General features: G+C 38.9%; 2 protein-coding genes across 6 annotated transcripts; one reads left to right on the plus strand and one right to left on the minus strand.

The window, feature by feature from the left end:
- Positions 1-1192: 1192 nt before the first annotated feature.
- LOC106961891 (sorting nexin-16-like) lies at positions 1193-6364 on the minus strand. 3 transcript variants are annotated; one of them, XM_015055989.1, is made up of 6 exons: positions 5886-6364; positions 3818-5804; positions 2204-2352; positions 2061-2130; positions 1848-1984; positions 1193-1759 (listed from the first exon to the last, which is right to left on the minus strand). In XM_015055989.1, the coding sequence occupies exons 2-6, from the start codon at positions 3830-3832 to the stop codon at positions 1732-1734; spliced, it is 399 nt and encodes a 132-aa protein (XP_014911475.1). In that variant the 5' UTR covers positions 3833-5804; positions 5886-6364; the 3' UTR covers positions 1193-1731. The 3 variants fall into 3 exon arrangements, with proteins under 3 accessions (XP_014911475.1, XP_014911474.1, XP_014911473.1); XM_015055988.1 differs by having other exon boundaries at positions 3818-5807; XM_015055987.1 differs by having other exon boundaries at positions 3818-6364.
- A 794-nt stretch (positions 6365-7158) lies between these two features.
- Positions 7159-21329, plus strand: ripk2 (receptor-interacting serine-threonine kinase 2). Of its 3 annotated transcripts, none has more exons than XM_015055996.1 (11): positions 7159-8117; positions 9539-9692; positions 11070-11225; positions 11325-11482; positions 12756-12805; positions 12898-13059; positions 13766-13851; positions 15759-15866; positions 17155-17254; positions 17723-17908; positions 19139-21329. In XM_015055996.1, exons 1-11 carry the CDS (start codon positions 7921-7923, stop codon positions 19528-19530), a joined length of 1749 nt encoding a protein of 582 aa, XP_014911482.1. In that variant the 5' UTR covers positions 7159-7920; the 3' UTR covers positions 19531-21329. The 3 variants fall into 3 exon arrangements, with proteins under 3 accessions (XP_014911482.1, XP_014911483.1, XP_014911484.1); XM_015055997.1 differs by having other exon boundaries at positions 19142-21329; XM_015055998.1 differs by having other exon boundaries at positions 19145-21329.
- The last annotated feature ends 318 nt before the right edge of the window (positions 21330-21647 follow it).

Below are 21647 nucleotides of genomic sequence, written 5' to 3' on the forward strand. Positions count from 1 at the left end.
ACCTCCTTCGCTTCTGATATTGTTTTAAAATAAATTATTGTAACTTTTACGGGTTTTGTTTCGTAACTGTTCACAACTCCTGCAGTTATTTAGTTGGTACACCACTCGGGTGCCACAACAGGATCTGATCAAAAGAGCTTCTGTTTCTACAACTGGACATGAGAAATAGTGGGAAGTTAAAAAAAATTATGTTAGATATTGATGGTTGGGATAAACACAAATCCCGGCCCCTAATATGTAAATTAATTTCACAAAACGATGTTTACAAATGTTCATTTTTATAAATTATGATGATTTTCTGTTTACAACTAATGAAAAGACAATATTTAAGATTTCAATATTACATCAAACTAATAAAATATATATTATGCAAAAATGAGGGCTTAGTTAAAAGCAGCTTTAACATTTGCTTAAAAGTTATTTTCAAAAGATAATGCACATCAGTGAACATATTCTAATTTATTGATTTTAGGTACGGCTCAAATCCTGAAGTCAATCTTTTCACCTGTTATTTTAGACTCCCATATCCTTTCTTAGCAGCTGTTTTTAATGTCATGAATGGCAGCTAAAAGTCTTCTCAGAAGTTTATTTTGTATTTTGATATTTTTTGAGTGAAGAGGCATGAAAAGGCCATTCAGTCCTACAGAATGAACCAGCTCTCCTTTCAGATATAAATTTACAGCACCACCTTGTGGTCATTTCCTACTTTACTTCCTCTCCTACTGACGTGCATGCAACACAGTTACTCCTAGAGGCACAATCGAACTCCGAAACAAAAAATGATTAAACACAACCTACACAAAATTGATAAACTGTTTAATCGCACCTCTCGTTGTGGCAACATGGAGCAGCTCTGTTACGATGATTCTGATTTGTTCCTTCTGAAGACCTTTAGTTCATCTTTATTTGATCGAGGTCCAGCACTTTTGGACGAATATTCCTGGACCTGGAGCTAACCTCCAGCTGTTAGCATGTCATGACAGTCATGAGACTTTCTTCAGTCAGAGGCTTATTCAAATTCAATGCAAGACTGACTGCTCCTGGAAATCCATCCTACCCTCAGCATTACTATTCATAACAACTGGTAAAAAATTTTTATAACAATATTTAGCTTCAATTTGGGATAAATAAAGCTTTTTTTAAAACTGAATTATTCTAACTAAAAATTGTAATTGATTAGAATAATTGGAAAGGCTTTTTTTGTTTTACCTTAGGTGCTGTTTTCTGTTATTTTCTTTTGGAGCTGTGCAGTTCTGTAGGAAAAGCTACATAAAATCCTTTTTTCATGTCATCCACTCTGAAATCCAAGTCTTTTTAGAATCTGTGAAGGTGATAAAAATTGTGAAGTTTTCATCTTTGAAGAGTTTACCTACTGCAAGTAATATATTTACTGTTCAGTCTTTGCACAGATTCCTACTTCTAAAAAAATCTCTTAAAGATAAAGCAGGTAAATCACACATTACTGCTGCACTCTGACTTTATTATTCATCAGTGGTACAGAAAATGGAAAAACAAACATTTAAGCTTCAGCACATCAAGAGCCCTCAAAAAAAGACTATTTCAATACATTTTCTTATATAAATAGTTCATTTTTTTTCTTACAGCTGATTCAGGATAAAAGCTTCTAGTTCCAGTTTGTTATTTTATTTAATTCTTCCCTGGTTCCTTTGTCATTCTGAGAATTCCCAAATGCCAAATTCTGCTTCTGTTCATTCACATTTGTGTCTTGTGTCACATTTGTGGATGGAATTCCAAAGTCCTAGAAAAAAATGGGAACACGAAGACTTTTACGTGCAAATGTGAGATTTTTCTGATTTTCTTAAAGTTACAAAGTCGACTATTTTTACCTGTTTTTTCTCCACAGCAGGTCGATGTAGTTCTCTTTATCCTCTAAAGACTTGGTTAACGAGTCGACTTCTCTCTGTTTTTCCAGGAGTTCTCTGAGGAGACGATGATTCTTTTGCTCCAGGGTTTCACAAAATGCCTGCTCAGCAGACAAACAGTGTTTGAACTGAATCAAAAAGTCAGTATTCAACCCGTCTGAATGAAACTAAACTCACCCTGCTTTCCTCCGTACTGTAAAATGGACTCGATGGGTCGTCCACAGAGAGAAAGTATGTCACAGGTTCACTGAGAAACCAGAAATCTCTTTAGTAGTTGAACAAAGATGACTCAGGGGGCCGTCTGCAGGAAGGGATCGTACCTTGTGCTGATATGTTTGTGCAACATCAGATTCTCTAGAAAAGTCTGCAGTCCCAAACGTCTCTTCTCCAGAAAACTTCCATCATAGTTGTCTTTGAATCGTCGTTTAGGAGGCAGCGCTTGATGGAAACCGGGGAACAACTCTCTAAGCTGCAACAATGACACAGATAAAAGGAAAAGATATATATTTGGTTACCATGGCGTTAGATTACAGAGAGTCAACATAACTTTTTAACAATGATTTCATTTATAAAGCAGCCTAAATCAGATAAATTTGTGAAAAGGTAGTTGTAGTTCTTCTTACATCATGAATTAACAGTCATTAAGTTAAAAACAATTCTGAGTATAATTGTAGGCACAACTATGCAGGATTACTGTCACACCTGTAACATCAAGAAATTACTTAAACAGAACCAGTCCATCAACACGAAGTAGGCTAAAAGGTTTCAGAAGGCAGAACATGGCTGAAGAAATTCAAGATTTAAAGGGGCAGTACTATGTTTTTCCCCCCAGTCACGTAGTATCGTTTTATAGCACAATCAAGTTACTCTGAGTTGTTGTAAAAATGTTGTATATATAAAATATATACAACATTTGTAATTTGACTTCTGAACATCTTGAAATTGGGTCTCTGTCTCTTTAATAAAACTCATGTTCTTTCTGAAACTCCGCCTTCAGGAAGTCATCACAACATGGCTCCTCTATTAGGCCTTTATCAACATTGCACTGAGAAGTCGCTCCTATAAAGAACCCAGCAGATGCGTAATTCCACCGAGTGTTTGCTAATTGATGCTGGCTAGTCTGAAGGAGCTTATTGGGGGAGTCGCAGAGGAGGGCTGCTCTGTGAGGCCAGAGCTCTGAGGCTTGGAAACTGCAGCTCTGAAGAAGAGCTTCGTCCTCCATGGCAGAGCTTGGTCCACCCAGGAGTTTTACACAACTGAATGGTTGCCATGGAGATTAAAGGATTTCTCAAACATGTATAAAAGAAACAAAACAACACTCTAGTATGTTTTTGGTGAGGGAATAACTTAATTACATGACATAAAGTTTTTTAAAAAGTGGATTTTATATAATGCTGCCCCATCTATAAAAAAACAAAATTATTGAGATTTTGAGTCAGGAAAGGGTTGCAAGTTGTTTGTTTCTATGGCTTTGAAACTCAAAGAAAACACTCTAATGTGTTATTAAAGCCCAGAATAGCATCTAAATAAGTGCAGATTTTAGTGTTTATGATTTGATAATAAGATAGAGACTGGACAAAAGTGGCATCCATGAGTGTCAAGGAAAACACAGGAAAAAAATAAAAAAACAAAAAACCCACTTAGTATCAAAATTTCACAAATTTTGGATATTCTCTATAAATCAAATCATCCCTTAAAAGCTGAATTTTGTATTTACTCAGGCTGTGTTTGTCTAAAATTAATGTAAACAGAAGAAATCGGTGAGGGAATGTTTTTCACAGCACTGTACCTGCTCTTAACCGATTTCTAACCTGTAGAGAAACTAAACCTCCTCCTTCGTGTTGCTCCTGGCTTCACGCTCTGTCAGGTCATGACCTTCATACGAGGTCAACCTTGATGGAATTGTGCGGTCGGTGTGTGCAAATAACTCCCACCTGATCGCTGAGCATGCAGAAGTCTGCATATCTTCTGAAGATCAGCCAGCTGCCTCCTTCAGGCCTCTTTATAAGAATCTTATAAACCTACAAAACAGATGAGGCTTTATAGAGTTATTGTTGAGCGATCAATATAAAGATAAAGTATCCTGGACATACATCTTGTTTTTATGCTTATTTTACATACGTGACATGTACCCATTGTGACGTATTCTGAATCTTCTCAGACAAACAGCTGTGGAAAGAGCCACTTCATATAATCACCGCCTTCTAAATAACATTACCTGGTGATCATAAAAGGTTTGTTGTTTATTGCTTTATTTTTAGCTACAAAAAAAGAAAAACATGTATATGATGCCACTGAGTAGGTAAAAAAGAAACAAAAAAAATACATATGCATCCACTTATTCACAAATATATACAGTAACATAAGAACAAGACATTGTCTGGGTCAAGTTCTTGTTTTATGTAATAAAACCTTATTTAGAATGCAGTTAGCTTGAAAAGGAGAAGACAGACTTATTTACTCCCACTCCCTTTAAAAATTATCTAAAAATCTACAATACATAATGAAATAATATGAAATTATTGTTAATTCTACACATGTAGTGTGCACGGTTATTACTTTTTAGCATTCTTTGGAACTGCTGTGGCTATCAACTTCTGTTTTTTGGTTTTTATTTGTGTGTTTTGGGCTTTTCTGTGATGTTTCTCTTTTTAGTAATGTCTGTAGTTTTTATCCTAATGCTTGTGGTGTGAACACCAGAAATAATAGTTTCTACTATGGTACGGACAAATGGGGGATCCTTAAAAAAGCTGACTAAAACTAAACAATGAATTCATTTTTAAAAATATGATCAGTTTTCTCTTAATCTAAATATGATGTCACCCCCCATCTGCCATCACAAATACTAAAATAAAAAAAATGACAAAGCTGGCATCTGAATCATTTTCAAAACTTTTGGCTGGGAATGTTCCTGTAAAACTGTTGGTCATGCGACTAAATTTGCAATAAACCCTCAAAAGAATTACCATAAAGACAAAAATCCGAAAATGAAAAGAGCAAGCGAGTGTCATTACAGATTTCTTGATTTTCATTCATGATACGGTAGGGCTGGACGATACGGCTGACAAACGTATCAGCATATCAGCATTTCATATATCGATAATTATAGATTAGTTGTTTTTTTATATCTAAAATACTGGCACCACATTTCCTGTTTTATCCACAGTTTTCACTCCATGTTGTTGTTTGTTTGTTTGTTTGTTTGTTTGTTTGTTTGTTTGTTTTTTAGCAGTTATGAGTCACAGTGATAAACCTGAAACTGTTGCTGTGACTCATTTGGCTGTTGCTAGGTAACCAAAGAAAGAGTGATTTTGGTTGATGCCACCAATCTTACCTAGCTGTCTGTAAGAAGTTGAGCAGTTAAACCCTTTCCTCTGCCTACGTCCCCCAGAATGCTGTGGGGTTCTGAATGGGAATTCAGTGAATATTCTATATATTGAATTTCGTCCTCGTCCTAGAATAATGGCCTAGATCTTTTTTTTTTTTTTTGACAAAAGTGATTCTTTTTCTGCCTTAATCATCTTTTGAGGAAAAAATGACTTAAGCCCTTATTTTAGGATGAACACAATATTGAATATTATATCAGACGTATTACCTATTGTTATTCATCATGTATCTACTGTGATATTTACTGTTTTGATTTATTGTCTTTATCTGGGACCGGACTTCCTACCGTGAACTTTTCCCTCTCCTTCAGAATCTCATAGCCCAGCAGAGTTGCACTGATGGGTTTCTCCTCTTTCTCGGTGTTCCCTGGCCTGTCACTCTGCTCTCCTCTGGGTCTGCTGCAGGCCTCATCTACGGTGAGCAGAGACTCCCCTCTGTTCAAACTGGAGTTGTTCACTATGAACCAGTTGACAGATAAATGGACTGGAACAAACGGGTCAGCCATCCGACGGGTTTTTTTTTTTAAGTGAACACCTGCTAACACACACGAAACAAGTTCATTCATAGCCACAATGAGAAATAAATACAAGGACATCATTCTGACAGATTACTTACTTCAACTCAGAGTCGCTTTAATCCCAGTGTCATTCCTTTTCCGAACTGTGGGATGGTCTTGCTGACTCATCAAAAACAACGGGCCACTTTATGTGACTGGATGTTGAGTAAGCAGTAGTTATAGTGCAGCAAGGAATTTATTGACCTTATGGGTTACACGAGTTTACGATTACAGAGGGTCAATGCACATACAGTCATGTGCTACTGTGTACCAGACAGGAGGGACTTCCTGTTTCTATTAAATGCCAATTCAAATCAATTAACTGGATGCTTCAGAGAAACTTCTCAGCCATGTCATATTTACAAAGGAAAGGCTACAACTAGCTTTGATATTTTAAATGGATTAAATCCTGGATTGTTAGGTCGTTAAATAATGGATATATTTTTTATATTTAAATCATTTCTAGGACACAAAGGAGTATTAGCTAAGAAAAAATTATTATGATAATAAAGTCATAATATTCAGAGAAATATGTAGTGTCACAAGAGTGTTACAAGTCGTAATTGTACTAGAATAAAATTGAAATAAAACAAGAATAAAAGTTAGAATATTGCCAGGATAAATTTCCAATGTTAGGAGAATTAAGTTGTCATTTTATGAGAACATCACGAAAAATAATAATCAAAAAAATTATAATGAAGAATGTTGAGCATCTTGTGAATTTGTATTCACAAGATGCTCAATTTGTAGGTAATATTTTGTGTATTACCTTTACACAAAAGGAAATACTTCAGCTTTTAACCACATCAGTATCAAATGATGATACTGATGAGTTGCTGGACTTTTAAACAGTTTTACAAAGACTGTGTCTATTTTGAAGACAGAACCATTTTCATCACCATCAAGCTTTGTCTGTCAGAATTAGGATATTGTTTGAAAATTGCATGATGGCCCCAATTTTTTTTTTTTTTTTAATACCAAGAATCCAAATTGTCTTCCTCCATCTTTGTCATACTTCATCAAGCTTTAATGTTTTCCTCTGTTTACAATCTCCAAAAATATCCAAAAGAAGACCATATCTCAAACCATAGACTTTGTTGATATGGCATTGCATTTCTAATCCTATTATGGCTGATGCCATATGGCACTGGTGGAAAAACTCTCCCGATTTTTTTTTTTTTTTTTTAATGTTTGCTTATTTAATATCATTATTTTTTTATTTATTGAAGAGAGATGTTTAAAAATAATTTATTTGTTTATTAATTAATTTATTTTTTTGTCTTATACTAATCTCAAAATTAGTATAAGATCTGAAAAACCGAGGAAATGGTGACATTTTCTCTGAACTCACGGTAAACAAGCAGTCACATGGCTGAATGCAAGTTCAGTTTGACACCTTTGAGGAAAACCCCGATTTCGGGAAATTCCCACACATCTAAAACCCCCTCCCCCCGATAATCAGCTTGTGCAAATGGAGGAATATCTTACTTCAAGTGAAATTGAAACAATAAAATGAACTGAGCAACTTACACAAATATTGTAATATTGTCATTATTAAAAGAACGCACACACGTCCTATTAGAAATTATGGGCTTACACATACTCATAACTTTTGCTTCCATCCAATAACATGAACTACGTGTTATTTTAACTGTTGAGATATCTTTAATCCTACAGACTTGAACATATCACACAGACCCGGAAGTGAGTCGTCATTGGCAGCACAGAAAGTGGCTCTCTTAAATAATCGCGCAGCTCCCGCAGCGGCGTCTTTCTTGCCGTCCTGCGTTAACTCCCCCCTCCGCTGAGTTGCCAGGGCGGCACTACATCAATAAATCGAGAATTGAACGTGTACGTGCTCGGTTATGATGTTCTCTTAATCGGTAAAAAAAAAAAAAAAAAATCGCTGAACAGCGTCGCTGGCTCCTCTCTTTCAGCCTCTAGTTAGCTTAGCTCGCTAACATTCGCGACGTTTCGGCAGGCGAGTAAATGGGATAGCTGTTCCTCGTTGCGTTTTACCGCAAGAGGCAGTTCTACTGTCTGTCCGAGGCTGAGCCTGTCCAGTTTGCATATACCTCCCTGTTAGAGAGCGTTATGGAGCCGCACGGGGCCGCGGGCTGCGTCAACATCGGGACCTTAACGAGCACTCTGCCGGTGATCCCCTACCAGAAGTTGACGGACCTGTACTACCTGAGCAGAGGGGGCTTCGGCACCGTCTTCAAGGCGCAGCACTCCGACTGGAGAACCACCGTGGCCATCAAGTGCCTGAAGCTCGACTCGGTCGGAGAAAGGTACCCGTGTCAATGTTGTTTTCAGTGCAGTAAGTTTGTTTGGAGATGACGTCCTAACTGAAGTTAAATTGGAGGCCAAATTCGGTTTCCGTTGGACTTTCACATTGTAAAAATGATGTTAGCAAAGGTCTTAGTTTGCTGCAAATTATATCAAAACTCAATCAGGTGGCGGACAAAATAAGAAGAACCAAAAAGTAAAGCGTCCCCACTTCATGATCCTGCCACCACTATGCTGCATGGTGTTTCTTTCAGGTTTGCATTGAATAGAGAATCACAAAACTATTAAAAATCAGAATTCCTTCCATATTTTCACTTTTATCAGACTACTAAAGAAAATATGGTGAAATTATTTAATGTTTTGCCACCATCCCGCCAGTGGTTGTTGCTTTCAGGGGTTTTCCACCAGACTGTCACTTTAAAATTGGGCAAGCCAGACATGCAGATGGCCACGCTTTAGCTTTTGGGATCATATGGGCATGTTTACTAATGTCAGCATGGCGCCAATTAGACTCGTGCAGGTGGGAAACTTTTCTGGATAAGCTGCAGTTCTGCCTAAATCAGCCACTTAAAGATTTAGTGGCTGATTTAGGAAGGTATGTGCTTCCTTTTCAACATCACTACGGTCCTAACACATTCAGAGGAAGCTGTGCCAAAACAAAGCAAACAAAATGCATAATCATAGTGTTGATGATTACATAAAAATTGAGTGCTCATCATTTAATCATTTTTTTATTATTATTTGTTATTAGTATTATTATAAATGCTCCTAAATCAAGTGATATTAAATGTTTTAGGGCTGGGTTTTGATACTGTTTGTGAAAAATAATAAAGAACCAGCTAATAATTTAAAATAGTGATATTGTAACAATGCAGGGTTAGCAGTTTTATTCATGGAATAATTGCTGTGAGTTTCTGCAACAGAATGACTCTAAGAGTACCAGCAACATGTTCTAAGGCTTGTTTTTCTTGTCATTAGGTTGAAAACTGTTTTTAATCTAGATTTCCACAAAACATATAATCTCATAAAAGAAAATGTATTCATCCTCTCCTTGCAAAAGTTTTCTACATTGTAAACTCCAAAAATGTAAGTAAAATTGTTTATTTTTAAGATTGACAATAAATTTAATGGAATAGATGTTAGTCAAATTTCTAAGTAGCTTTTTTTTCAGTCATTTCACATTTGAGGCTCTAAACAAGTGGTATTTAGCTGGACTGAAGGCAAAGCTGTATCTTTCTAAGGTAACGTAAAGAAATACCTTTACTTTAATAGAGGGTGAAGGTATTTACCCTGCAGACAGTCTAAAGACAGAAGTTTAGCAAAAAAAAATGTCAATTGACTGCATAAATTTCTTTATATCCTTAGCGTTTTTCTTGGAAGGGCAGAGGGGCAAAGGTCACCTCCATCTTTCGCTGTGTTTCAGAGAGAGGAAGTGCTTGCTGAAGGAGGCCGAGGTGCTCCACAAAGCCAGATTTAACCACATCATCCAGATTTTTGGCATCTGCAACGAGCCCGAGTTCTTCTGCATAGTGACAGAGTTCATGAGCAACGGCTCTCTGGACCAGCTGCTGCACGAGGTAACCGCCCGGTGAAGGAGGGATTCGTTAGCAGAACCTGGTGGGTTAGAATCGGCTGAGTTGGAGCAGGGATGCGTTTAAGCCATGCAGGACATCGGCCCTTCACTGCTGTACCCTAAGACTTTTAGAACTGCTAGAGTCGTAGTAGCATAAACAATACTCAAGTATTTGAAAATTATGAAATTATAGTATTTTTCTCGGGCAGTGAGGACAACATGGAGCATCTTGGTAAAGAGACGTATTAAAATTAGCATCATCAGTTGGTATCAGTTTATACCTAGCTATATATTGGACTATATATTAACAGGCTTGTCACAATAACACGTTTTTCTGGAGGATAAATTGTCCCAGAAGTTGTTGCAATAAACAGTAATTTTGTTTATCGCAACAAAATTATTGTTGCAATAAAACAAGCAATTACATAATAATGCAGGAACACATTCTCAAAAAGATCAATAAACTTTAAATCACTATGAGCATTTAACACTGGAACTCAAAGAGGTTTTAAATATTCAAAATAAACAACAAAAAAATAAACGACAGAAACAACAAATGAAATTAATTATGAGGTCTCTGTAAACTAAATATTCAATCAATCAATCAAATTTTATTTGTATAGCACATTTCAGCATCAAGGCATTTCAAAGTGCTTTACATAATTAAAATAAAATAAAATAAAAATAAAAACAGCAGCAAATAGTCCTTCAAAAAAATGTCTAGTTGAGACCAAAACTCCAAACTGAAGAGTTTTATCATCCAGTTTTTTAGTAGAAAAAGAGAAAAGAGAAAATCAATAAATCAAGCAAATAGAAATTATTGAGCTTGTTTTGACTTATTATGTGATTAACTGATTTACTGCGACAGGCCTACCCGTTAATGTTCTGTAATTAGCATGAGCATTATCCCTATTCTTTAGTGAACATGGCACCAGAACGATTTCCAGCCGATCTTCTCATTTTCTGAACTGTTCTGCTTCTCCTATCACTATGGCAACTTGCCATATGAAAGAACCACATGTCCTGCACTGTAGAAGTTCAGCTTATCTAGTTAGCTTAACAGTTCCTATTTTTTGTAACTGTGTTGGTCATACTCTTTGTTCTCCTGCTCCAACTGATAAACCTCTTTATCATCTGTCATTAACTCAGCCTTTATTTATTTATTTTTGCCTTGGCTTGCCAGTAAGTGAAACTGAAAATAAAAGTGAAATACTGAAGCCTCCAGTCTTTGGTGAAACTATGAAACGGTCCAGAGATCAGGAGTTGAACTGAGTCTGGGGGAATTCCCACATGAGCTATTCCACATTAGATTCTCTCTCACTTTGTGTTTGGGCTCTTGCATCACATTTCATCAGCTAAAGTGAATCCTTTCCACCCACAGAAGGAGCTGTACCCGGTCCTGGCCTGGCCTCTGCGCCTGAGGACGCTGTACGAGATCGCCCTGGGGGTCAACTTCCTCCACAACATGACCCCACCTTTGTTGCATCACGACCTGAAGACACAGAACATTCTGCTGGATGGAGAATTTCATGTGAAGGTTTGCTGCAGAGACGTGTCACAGAGGGTCGCTGGTAGAAGTGTGGTGCAGCGGGTTAGCTCTGAAACGCTCTGCGCTCTTTGCTCTTCTTCTCTCCAGATCGCAGACTTTGGTCTGTCCAAGTGGCGGCAGCTGTCTGTGAGTAAAGGCTCCGGGTCCAAGCCAACCGAGATGGAGGGCACCGTGATCTACATGCCCCCCGAGGAGTACGATCCATCCAAGACCCGGCGGGCCGACGTGAAGCACGACATGTACAGGTGAGGCTTCAGAGCTGGAGCTACGGTCGCCTCAGTCGGGTTGATGATTCTGTCTTAGCCTGGATAGAAATTTATAGTGTTTTGGAAAACTATTCACACACTTTGATCTTTGCATTTCGTCACATTACAACTTCTGACTTATGTGTAGTTTTTACAGGCATGTTGTTATTTATACCCAGTAATTAGTGCCGAATGCCAAATCAAAGGGAAAAATAATGCAGAAAAACCATTGAAGAGCAACTCAAACACACTCACAGTCTTCTTTTTTCTTGCTCTTCTCAATCAGGTCAGGTTTTTATACTAATCTGATTTAGAGAAATCTGATCTTTGGACGAAATTGATGCTATTTTTGTGACATTATCAGTTCATTTCCATTAATATTTCTCATCCAAAAAAGGCTTCAGGAGAAAAAAAAGTTTTCTAACAGAGTGTATTAATTAAATGTTACAAACTTGGATTTCTGTGAATTCAATTGCAGACACTGATAAGGATAAGTACATGCGAATTGAACATCACGTCTTCATTGTGTAAAATTCTCCGTCTCTTTTCTGTCCTGATGGAGTCTCCTCCTGCTCGTCACTCATTGATCCCAGATTCTCCAGATGTGAGAACAAGTCATCAGTTTTGATGCTCATGTTGCTCCATAGTTCAGAAAGTTGATCTGATGGAGCAAAACCAATGCGATTTTTGGATTCAGCTCATCAAAATTGCCCTAAAACAGTTGAAAAAGCCAGACAATATTTTGACTGTTGACCAGTGTAATAATCTAATACTTTGTTTTGATCTGACACACAAGAACAATTTACAATACAAGGTGATTGTGACACAAACAGCAACAGATAAAGATCTACCAACTCTTTAGGGGCGCGGTAGATATCAGAACGACAGCCTCTGTCAGCACATGATTCAGCTCAGATTTTTGCCATAGTTATGGAAGGTGGATCCCCTGCCTGTCAGAGTGAAACGCTGAGTGGAGCTGATCTGTCATGTGAAGTCAAGAATACAGAAGTGACGAGGGAGGATTTGGTAATTCTATCAGCCACAGAGTTTATGAGGGAGGAAATAATTGCTATGAAAACGAACAAAGTTCACTTTCCTCTGCGGGGGGTTTCCTGCTGCTTTTGAGCAAGAGAAATTGATTGCTGCAACAAAGCGGGCCAGTGAGTCATCATGCTTCCCTAAACTTGCTCCAAAGTGGAGAACAGAAAACCATCTGAGAGGTTTGACTCCTGGTTTCCCTAACCGGTTTCTCTCTGTGACCTTTCCCCCTCAGCTACGCTATCATCATGTGGGAGGTCCTGTCCAGACAGATTCCATACGAAGGTAGGTCATTATTCGGCGTACCGTCATGGCAACCGCATGTGTGACTCCCCCGGCGGTGAGCTGAACGTGTGGCTGTGTCTCTGTGCGCTCAGAGGTGACCAACCCTATGCAGATCATGTTCGGCGTGCTGCGTGGGAAGCGACCCGACACCAGCCAGGACAGCCTGGCCGCCGACATCCCCAGCAGAGACACGCTCATCAGCCTGATGACCAGCGGCTGGACCTCCAACCCCGACGAACGGCCCTCCTTCCTCAGTAAGCCGACACGACGAGAGTCACATCCGCTCATCTCGCTGAGTAGCAGGAGTCATGTGACAGTTTGTCATGACTAAGCATAAACTAAGTCCGAGCTTGCTGTTACATGCCGTCACACCTAGTCTGAATAAGAACTTTTGGTGACGCTTTATTTGACAGGGTGTGCAAAAGACTGACATGACACTGTCATAAACATGACAGCATCTGTCATGAACATGAAGGAGTCTTTATGAATGTCTGTGACTGATGTCATGAAGTGTCATTCGGTAAATAATGACACTTTTAATGCAAAATTGCTTTAAGAATTCCATTAAAAGTCCATTAAAAGTGCCAACTTTGCATTATTTTGTAAATAATGACACTTTAATGCAAAGTTGGCACTTTTAATGAACTTTCAGTGTTATGCACACCCCGTCAAATAAAGTGCTACCAAGTTTTTTGTTGTTGTTTATGGATTTTGAAGGCAATGGCATCTGACCAAGGTTTATAGTGGGAAATTTTGCTGGACGATAAATTGTCCCAGAAGTTATTGCGATAATATTGTTTTGAGAGCTTTTTCAAGTAATATAATCCTATCAGAATAATACTGCAATAAACCTTAATTTCTAACGCTAACACTGGAACATGTAGACATCTCTAAATATCTGAACTAAATAAAGGAAAACGCACTCCACGGCGCCGACTGATGCGTCCGTTTCATTTTCAGCGTGTTTGATTGAGCTGGAGCCGATGGTGAGACGATTCGACGAAATCGACTTCCTGGAGGCTGTGCTGCAGATCAAGAAGTCAAAGGTCAGTCTCTTCTTTAACGTGTTCATGGGGTTTTTAAATGGCGCAGGGACAGATCCGGTGGTTTGTATTGAGACTGCAGTGGAAGTTCATGAAGGAAGTACCTGTGATGTTTGTCATGTTACCAGTGACGGGACTTTGAAATGCTTTCATGTTATCACTTCATTTACATCTATTGGAAAGACAGATATGATGAAATTTTCACAAATACAATTTAACAGAAGAAAGACTTCTATGTATTTTTTTTTATAAAATGAGATGTTAAGAGAATAGGTTTAATTATTCAACAAAATACTTCAGATCAGAGACGGTGGCGTTTCAGTCTGTTTTTGCTTGATGCATGAAGTGCATGAAGTTAAAAAAGTGAAACTAAAACAAAAGTTTCATTTGATTACCTTTGAAAACAAGTAATTGGTAAAATAACTGGATTACTTTCTTGGGGAACTAATTACTGTTTCCAAGTTGGGCTCACCGAACAATTTATTTCAGTAATCAACTATTCGATCAATTATGTGGATAAAAAATGAACACATTCTGTAGGTTTTTTTCATTTAACCTCTCAAGTTTATTTTAGACGATATTAAAAATACATAAAAATGCAAGTAAATAAATAATTCAGTCCCTTTTTTAAGTAAGAAAGTAAACATTTTAATTTTAACAACATTCTTTTAGTGAACATCTGATCATTTGTAACACAGGAGCATCTGCAACTAACATCAACATGTAACATTTTCAGGCCTGAACATCAATAGAGTGGAGAATTGATCTGGTGACCATTTATTTAATTAACCCATTAATAACTGGACAGCAAAAGGTGATTCATAGGAGTTTTTTTATTTTTCTTACAGAACTTGAACCAGGTGGAGCTAAAACCTGCTTGAGGAGTTTTGGTTTGAACATATTTACAGACAAACAATGTTTTTTCATTCTAAATACAAAATGTGTATATATTTTTTGTACAGTTTTGGCTTCATTCCAGCTCTGACTGTGATGTTCTTAGAGTCTGAATACTCCAGTTAGCCACTAATCACTAAGTCAGCTGACGATTATTCCAATAATCAGTTGATCACAGCTCGGGGTGTGACGAATAAACCTGCACTTTATCACAAACATGCAGTTCCATTTCAACAAATACTCATAACAATACAAAGAACAACAGAAATATAAAGCAGACAAACATAAGAAGCAAAGAACGACATCATGAATTCAATCAGATATCTGAAACTGGATGGAAAGAAGAAACAGAAACTTATTTAATTATTCAATCATTTAAGTTAAAATCCATATAAAATATATTTATAAATTTGGTTGTAATGTGATGAACTGTTAAAGGGAACAAATACTTCAGACACTTTCAGTAATGAAAGCTTTCTGTAACGCTGTTCGTAGTAAATGGCACACACATTATTAGTCAGAGGGGTGAAGCCATCATCTCACCAGCTGATGCTGATTCCTGACCCAGGTGAACAGAGAGACGCTGAATATTGCAAACTGTGTAATCTGGGACAGTTTGATCTGTTACGTGACGCCCAGCAGAGGCTGAGAGACGAGAAATCCCCCCTCAACACATCCTTCTCCTTTTCTAGTTTCTGTGTGCGTGTGTGTGTGAACACACCAGTGAGTGGGCCAGGTCTGGTTGGACAGCTGAAGGAGGAAGCAGAGGTCGCTGCACTCTTAAAAATAGAAATGGGTTGATGTGTGGCGGTTTGAAAGGTGTTAATCTAAAACCTTTTTTTATTTTTTTAGATCTGGGGTTAAAACAAGGAGCTTTGTTTAGGTGACAGGAAACTCGTCTGCTTTCTAATTTCGGCTTCCTCCTTCGTCTACACGGTTCTTCCTTTGCTCTGGTGGATTCAGTGACTGAGGTCTGCAGTGTGTGACGTTGCTGTGTGCTTCCTGTTCCCTCACAGCTGAGTCGGAGTTCAGCCTGCTGCTCAGCTCAGCCTCCGATGTGTAAGAAGAGCAATGAGGCCGTGTCTCTGAACGACCTGAAGGAGCCCGTCACCCCGTGGCCTTTGGTTAGTATCCACCTGCCCTCCACCCGCATGGAACACAGGAAACACAGGAAGGCTGTGATGTAATATTAAAAAAAGAAACAACATTTATGTGTTGGACCAGATTTTTTCATTCCATATTAGAACCTTTTCTATTGTAAACTCTTCTCACCCTTTGACCTTAAGACCATAACTGACGTTAAAATGTTCACTAAGGATTGGCTAAAGAGAAACCAGAACTTTGCTCATTTTGAAATATTTTAATTGCTTTAATTTGTTTGGAAGGCTTTGTTTATGTCTATGTTTTTGAACATGTTGTATTTACTATTATTCTTCACTTTTTATTTAACAGCGAAATGTCCTCCTAAGGACAAGTGTTTTCTCTAAATAGTCAGTGTTTATAGGAAAATCTTTTTTTTATGTCCTTACATAATAAACAGCAAACCAGATGGATGAATAATCCCTATGAATGGCAGAAAGCCTGTATCCAGGTCCGTCCCACTCTAACAGACAGAAGCAGTGCTGCTGTAATCCAGTCAGACATTAGTTGCTTCATTTGCAGCTCAGACTGTTTGAGTCGAAGCTTATCTGGTTTGTCTTGTTTAATGCGGCGTAAAAATCCATGTTGTTGCCGTGAGCTGTGTGTGCAGGTCACACTGCGGTCAGGACAGTTTAGACAGCCGACTTCTTATTATTATTCTTATCAACTCAAAGCTGCTGGTCTCGTCTCTGGTGAATGTAGCCGCAGCAGCTCAGACCAGAATCACTTCAGAACAGATTCCTGCTGAGGCTCACACCAACGAGTCAATGTGTTGTAATGTTTTAATCCATCTCTGCTTCTTCGGTGTAACTTGTTACATTATTGAATTTCATCTTGATGCCTCTTCCTTCACTCAAGAAATTAAAATTCCACTCAAACTTTAAAGCAGCAGTATATTTTCCATATTTGTTGAAACTGCCACCATGTTGTGACAGTTTGGTATGAAACAGATAATCTGTGAAAGCATCCAGTTCCTCTTCCTTGTCCCAGTGCTGACTAGAAAGAACCAAACAGAGCAAGGAGGCGGGTCTTGGTGCTGTCAATCACTCTCCGTCACGCTGTAGCTAACACAGCCTGTTATACACGCTAGGGCTAACTAGCATAGTGACCGATGGCGGCAGATAAGCTGTTTTCCCTGTAACGTTGTTTCTCCACTACAGCACATTTAGCAGTGGGTACATGAGGTGATTGACAGTACTAAGACCCTCCTAAAATGACCCTTGATTTATGGTGGATTAAAACCCTTTTCTTTCTGCTGCTCTGTCTGAACAGGAAGCCTCCCAGGCCTGCTGCTCTGTCTTATACTCCCCCCAGGACGAAAACATCTCTCTACCCGGCAATCTCATCAGCACCAGTCCTGCTTCCTCTAAACGTAAACAACCACACGTTAACAGAAAGCTTTGGCTCAGGTCTTTATGTGATTAGACCCAACACAAAGTTATAACATTATGCATTTTCTGATAAGGAGAGCATGGATTTCTCCATCTGAAAAGCTACAGATTATTCATTTGTTAGGAGGATGGCGCAGTCAAAGTCCAGACATGAGTCTGAACCTGAACTGGTGCTCACATATTCCCTCCGTGCAACATGACTACAAAGAATGGGCAGAAATGGCAGTCTGACACTGGTAGAAACGCACCTGAATATAAACGCATGCCACACTTTTCAGATATTTATCTTTACAAATGATAAACCGTGTATCATTTTCCATCCGTTTTACAATTACCCACTTCTTTGTGTCGGTCTATCACATGAACACATTTCTGTCTGAGCTGATTGTGGACATACGGGTTCAGGTTCTGGGTGAGTTCTGACTCTTGTTCTGCTCTCGCCGATGCAGCGAGCCTTCCCTCCTCCTTCATTGCTCCTAACCTGGACCATCCGCAGTCTCTGAAAGATCCCTGTGAGAGCAGCATTCCCAATGGCTTCCAGAGCGCCAAACCCATGAACGACTTGAACATTCCCGTCAGGCCTGCCATGCCCACCATGGAGGCTGACGCAGCCATGCAGAACCTCAGCATGAACGGTATCAGCAGTCGGTGTGTGTGTGTGTGTGTGTGTGTGTGTGTGTGTGTGTGCGCGCGAGAAAGCTCTGAGGCATGTCCAGACGGTCTTCCATTTGTAGTTTATTTCAGTCATTGCCAGGTTTTGCTTTCTGTTTACATGCTCAGAGTTAGGAATGCACTGATTGACGTTTTCTGGATGATCTTTAAAAAGCCTGACCTGCCACTTCAGATTTTTTTTGTCTTTTTTTTTTCTGAAAAGTTGTTAAATATAGCGACAAAGTTGCGAAGCAACAGAGGATAAAGGATGTCTGCATGTTCTTAGAAAGTCTTAGTCTTTAATCCTTTTATTTAAAACATAGGCCTTAAAATGTCTTATATTTATCAAGAAAAATCAAATCAAAGTTGCCGTGAAATATGAAAATAACAGATTGTACCTGTCACAGTAACAAATTTTGCTGGGTGATAAATTGTCCCAGAAGTTATCGCAATAACCGATAATATTGTTGTCCACATAATAACGTGAGAACATATTCTCAAAGATCAGTAAACTTTAAATTCTAATGAACATTTAACACTGGAGCTGGAAGACATTTTAAACATCCAAAATAAATAAACAAAACAAACGACAAATAAAATGAATTATGAAGTCTCAGGAAACAAAATATTCTTCAACAAAACGTTTAGTTGAGACCAAATCAGCAGACTGAAGACTATCATCCAGTTTTTGGTACAATGAGAGAAACGAAAAATCATGCAAATGGAAATGACTGAGCTCATTTTAATTTATCATTATCATTTATGTACTTAATCTTGCATATATATTCTGTGTATTTTTTTCTTGCGGAATGAGTGAAAATTTGATGACATAATCGATATTATTTTCATAAAACGATTAATCAAATTGATTCATTTAACCCAACTTTTGTTTTTGAAGATTGAATTTCAGACAAAACATACAATTCTCTTTTCTGTCGTTGTATAGGTCTTAAATTTTGTTCATAATTGTCTTAAAAAGTCTTAAATTAGAGTTGGTGGCCAACCAGGTCAGGTGGTCAGATTTTCAGACCTTTGCGGGCGTAGATGAGATTTGTTTCCCCTGTAAGTATCGGCTGATGTCCCAGACGATCAAATCCTGACCGGTTTATCGGTGCAGCACTAGTCAGATTAACAGCAGGGCAAAAAATGGTCAAATAACCGTTTAGTTCACCTGATTTCACCATATAATCTCTCCCCCTCCTCCTTCTGTGTGGCAGCAGAGCACTCTCCCCCCCTGCACCAGTCCCCTCCCTCCCGGGGCCCCGTCGCCCACTGGATCGCCACGCGGCGCGAGGACATCGTCCTCCAGATGACGGAGGCCTGTCTGAACCAGAGCCTGGACGCGCTGCTCGCCCGCTCCATGCTGATGCGCGAGGATTACGAACTGGTGGTCAACCAGCCCACGCGCACCGCCAAGGTCCGCCAGCTGCTCGACAACTGCCACAAGCACGACGAGGACTTCTGCCGGATCGTCGTGCGCAAGCTGGTGGAGAACAACCAGGGAGGGCTGAAGCCGTACCCGCCTGAGATCGGCTCGCCCGTCTCGGCTGCCGTGCCCGGCGTGCCGCCCTTCTCCACGTCCTACAGCAACTACAGGAACTTTTAGCAGCAGCAGGCGAGGGGGAAAGCAAACGGAAACTCTTCAGGTTGACGGCACGACACTACAGTTCACACTCCGTGGCTCCGGTCTCAACATACTCACCTCACTTCCTGACCTGGGAAGGTCAGAAGGGAAGAGCTGGCTGAGCAGGATCAGTTACCGGTACTAACCCAACGAGATGTTTTCATGAAACCAAAAGGGTGTAAGACTGCATCAGTGATTTCATTCAAAATGGCTTTGATTAGAGAGGATTCAGCTGGATTTAAAGGTAGAGACGCACCGATCCACTTTTTTCACTTCTGGTACCGATATCTGAGGTTTAGTATTTGCCAATTTGATGCAGAAAAACAGCTGAATTGACTTAAAACGGAAAAATTACACTGAAGTACAGCTTAACTCAGTATGCAGATGCAGAGTTAATTTGATAATTCTGCATCAGTACAGCTCACTTAAATACACAAATTGCTTCACAAGCTTTGGTCAAACATGTAAAAACAACTTTCATTTGTTTAGTCAGTGCAATTAGGAGTAAAACAGTCAGTGTAAAATTAACAATAAAGAAACTGAAACTGACAAAAACAATAGGTTGATTGCCTTAGTCAAACAGCAAAGCTTCCTTCAAATGGTTCAGAAAGTGAAATCAGAAAATCTAAAAATGATGTAAAAAATTAATAAAGCATGATGTCACTCAGAACACAAATAAATAGAATTAGACTGAATAGATCTGTCTCTATAGATCAGACATCGTAAATCGTGTATCATTGTCACAGATACACAATTTAGAAATTTCTTCAATATTGGGATCAATATATTGGATCGGTGCTTCTGTAATTCCAGGGTTTAATTAACAGCAGTACCAAATGCCATTTGGGTCTAACTGATGTGTGTTCAGAGTGTGTACAGACCTCCTTGATGGTTCTTATTTAATTAGATCGAAGTAGCAGTCATATCTGAAGGTAGTATTTATTTCTCTGGGTTGTTCTTTGAGGCTTCAGTCCAGTTAGTGTTCGTCCCTTAGTCTCTCTCTGTGTGGGTTCAGTCTGGAATACAAAGGCTAACCATGTAGACATGTTAACATAAGTTCAGATTCATCTTCAGTCATATTAAGAGGAGGTGTGTGTGTGTAAGTGTGAGATGGATGTAAAAAGTGGGCCAAGATGATCAGCCATTACCACAGATCTATAATACTGGATTGGACACTGCCTATTAGCCGCTATAGCTAGAAGCTAAAGCTATTTTACAGGAATTTAACCAACTTTGGTGAAGTTTTAGCTAAAGTTGGTTGCGGCGCACGATGGCAAAGGGAAAATGACGTCTAAAAACCACTGGTGTCATACTTTTTTCACACATACCTGTTGCCGTGGCAACCAGCCAACAACAGCTCCACTAGCCGACAGAGCAGAGATTACTTTCAAGTTAATGAGAATCTACACACTAACAGAACGTGCAAACATTAAACTCACCCAAAAAACAGGACATTCAGTGAGTTATAGTTTTATGTTTTCAGGCTTTATGTTTAGTTTGCGATTATTAATAACTGATCATGAGAAGTGGCTCATTTAAACTCCTGCTCTACTGATGATCTGTCAGACACTGGGTGTGTGGGTCGCCTTACTTTGACATTACCTGAACCGAAACACCGAATTCCACAGCACATCTACATGTTAAGGTTTTCAAAGTCAAGCTAGCATGACTGACCTACCTCCCACTTTATCAAAAAAAAAAAAAGTTTTTCGATTAAAACTTGTTACCGACCTGCTAACTAGATCTTGTTATCTGGTTGTCATTGTATTGACAATTAATAGCAAAACATTGCGGGGTTTTTTCAGATTCTTTGATTGATTTAGTCATTTTCCCGACTCAGTGCTTAGCAACGGCACTTGTGTGTCGCACAGTAGACGCTTGACGTCCAGTCCAGTAATATGATCAACGGTCTTTTTTTTTTTTTTTGCCTCGTCTCACTCAGTATTCCTATAATTTTGTAGCTTTGCACCTTTTTGAACTCCTCCAGAATTAATTTTCTTTTAAAAACTCCTGTATTGAGAACATTAATTATTCCAAAAGGCACATGTGAAGGAAGTCCTCCTCACTCTCCAGGTAGCAAAAGCTAACCAAACTTTTGA

The sequence above is a fragment of the Poecilia latipinna genome, unplaced genomic scaffold (genome assembly GCF_001443285.1).
Source record: "Poecilia latipinna isolate Pla-1442-1.1 unplaced genomic scaffold, P_latipinna-1.0 Scaffold1347, whole genome shotgun sequence".
Lineage (NCBI taxonomy): Eukaryota > Metazoa > Chordata > Actinopteri > Cyprinodontiformes > Poeciliidae > Poecilia > Poecilia latipinna.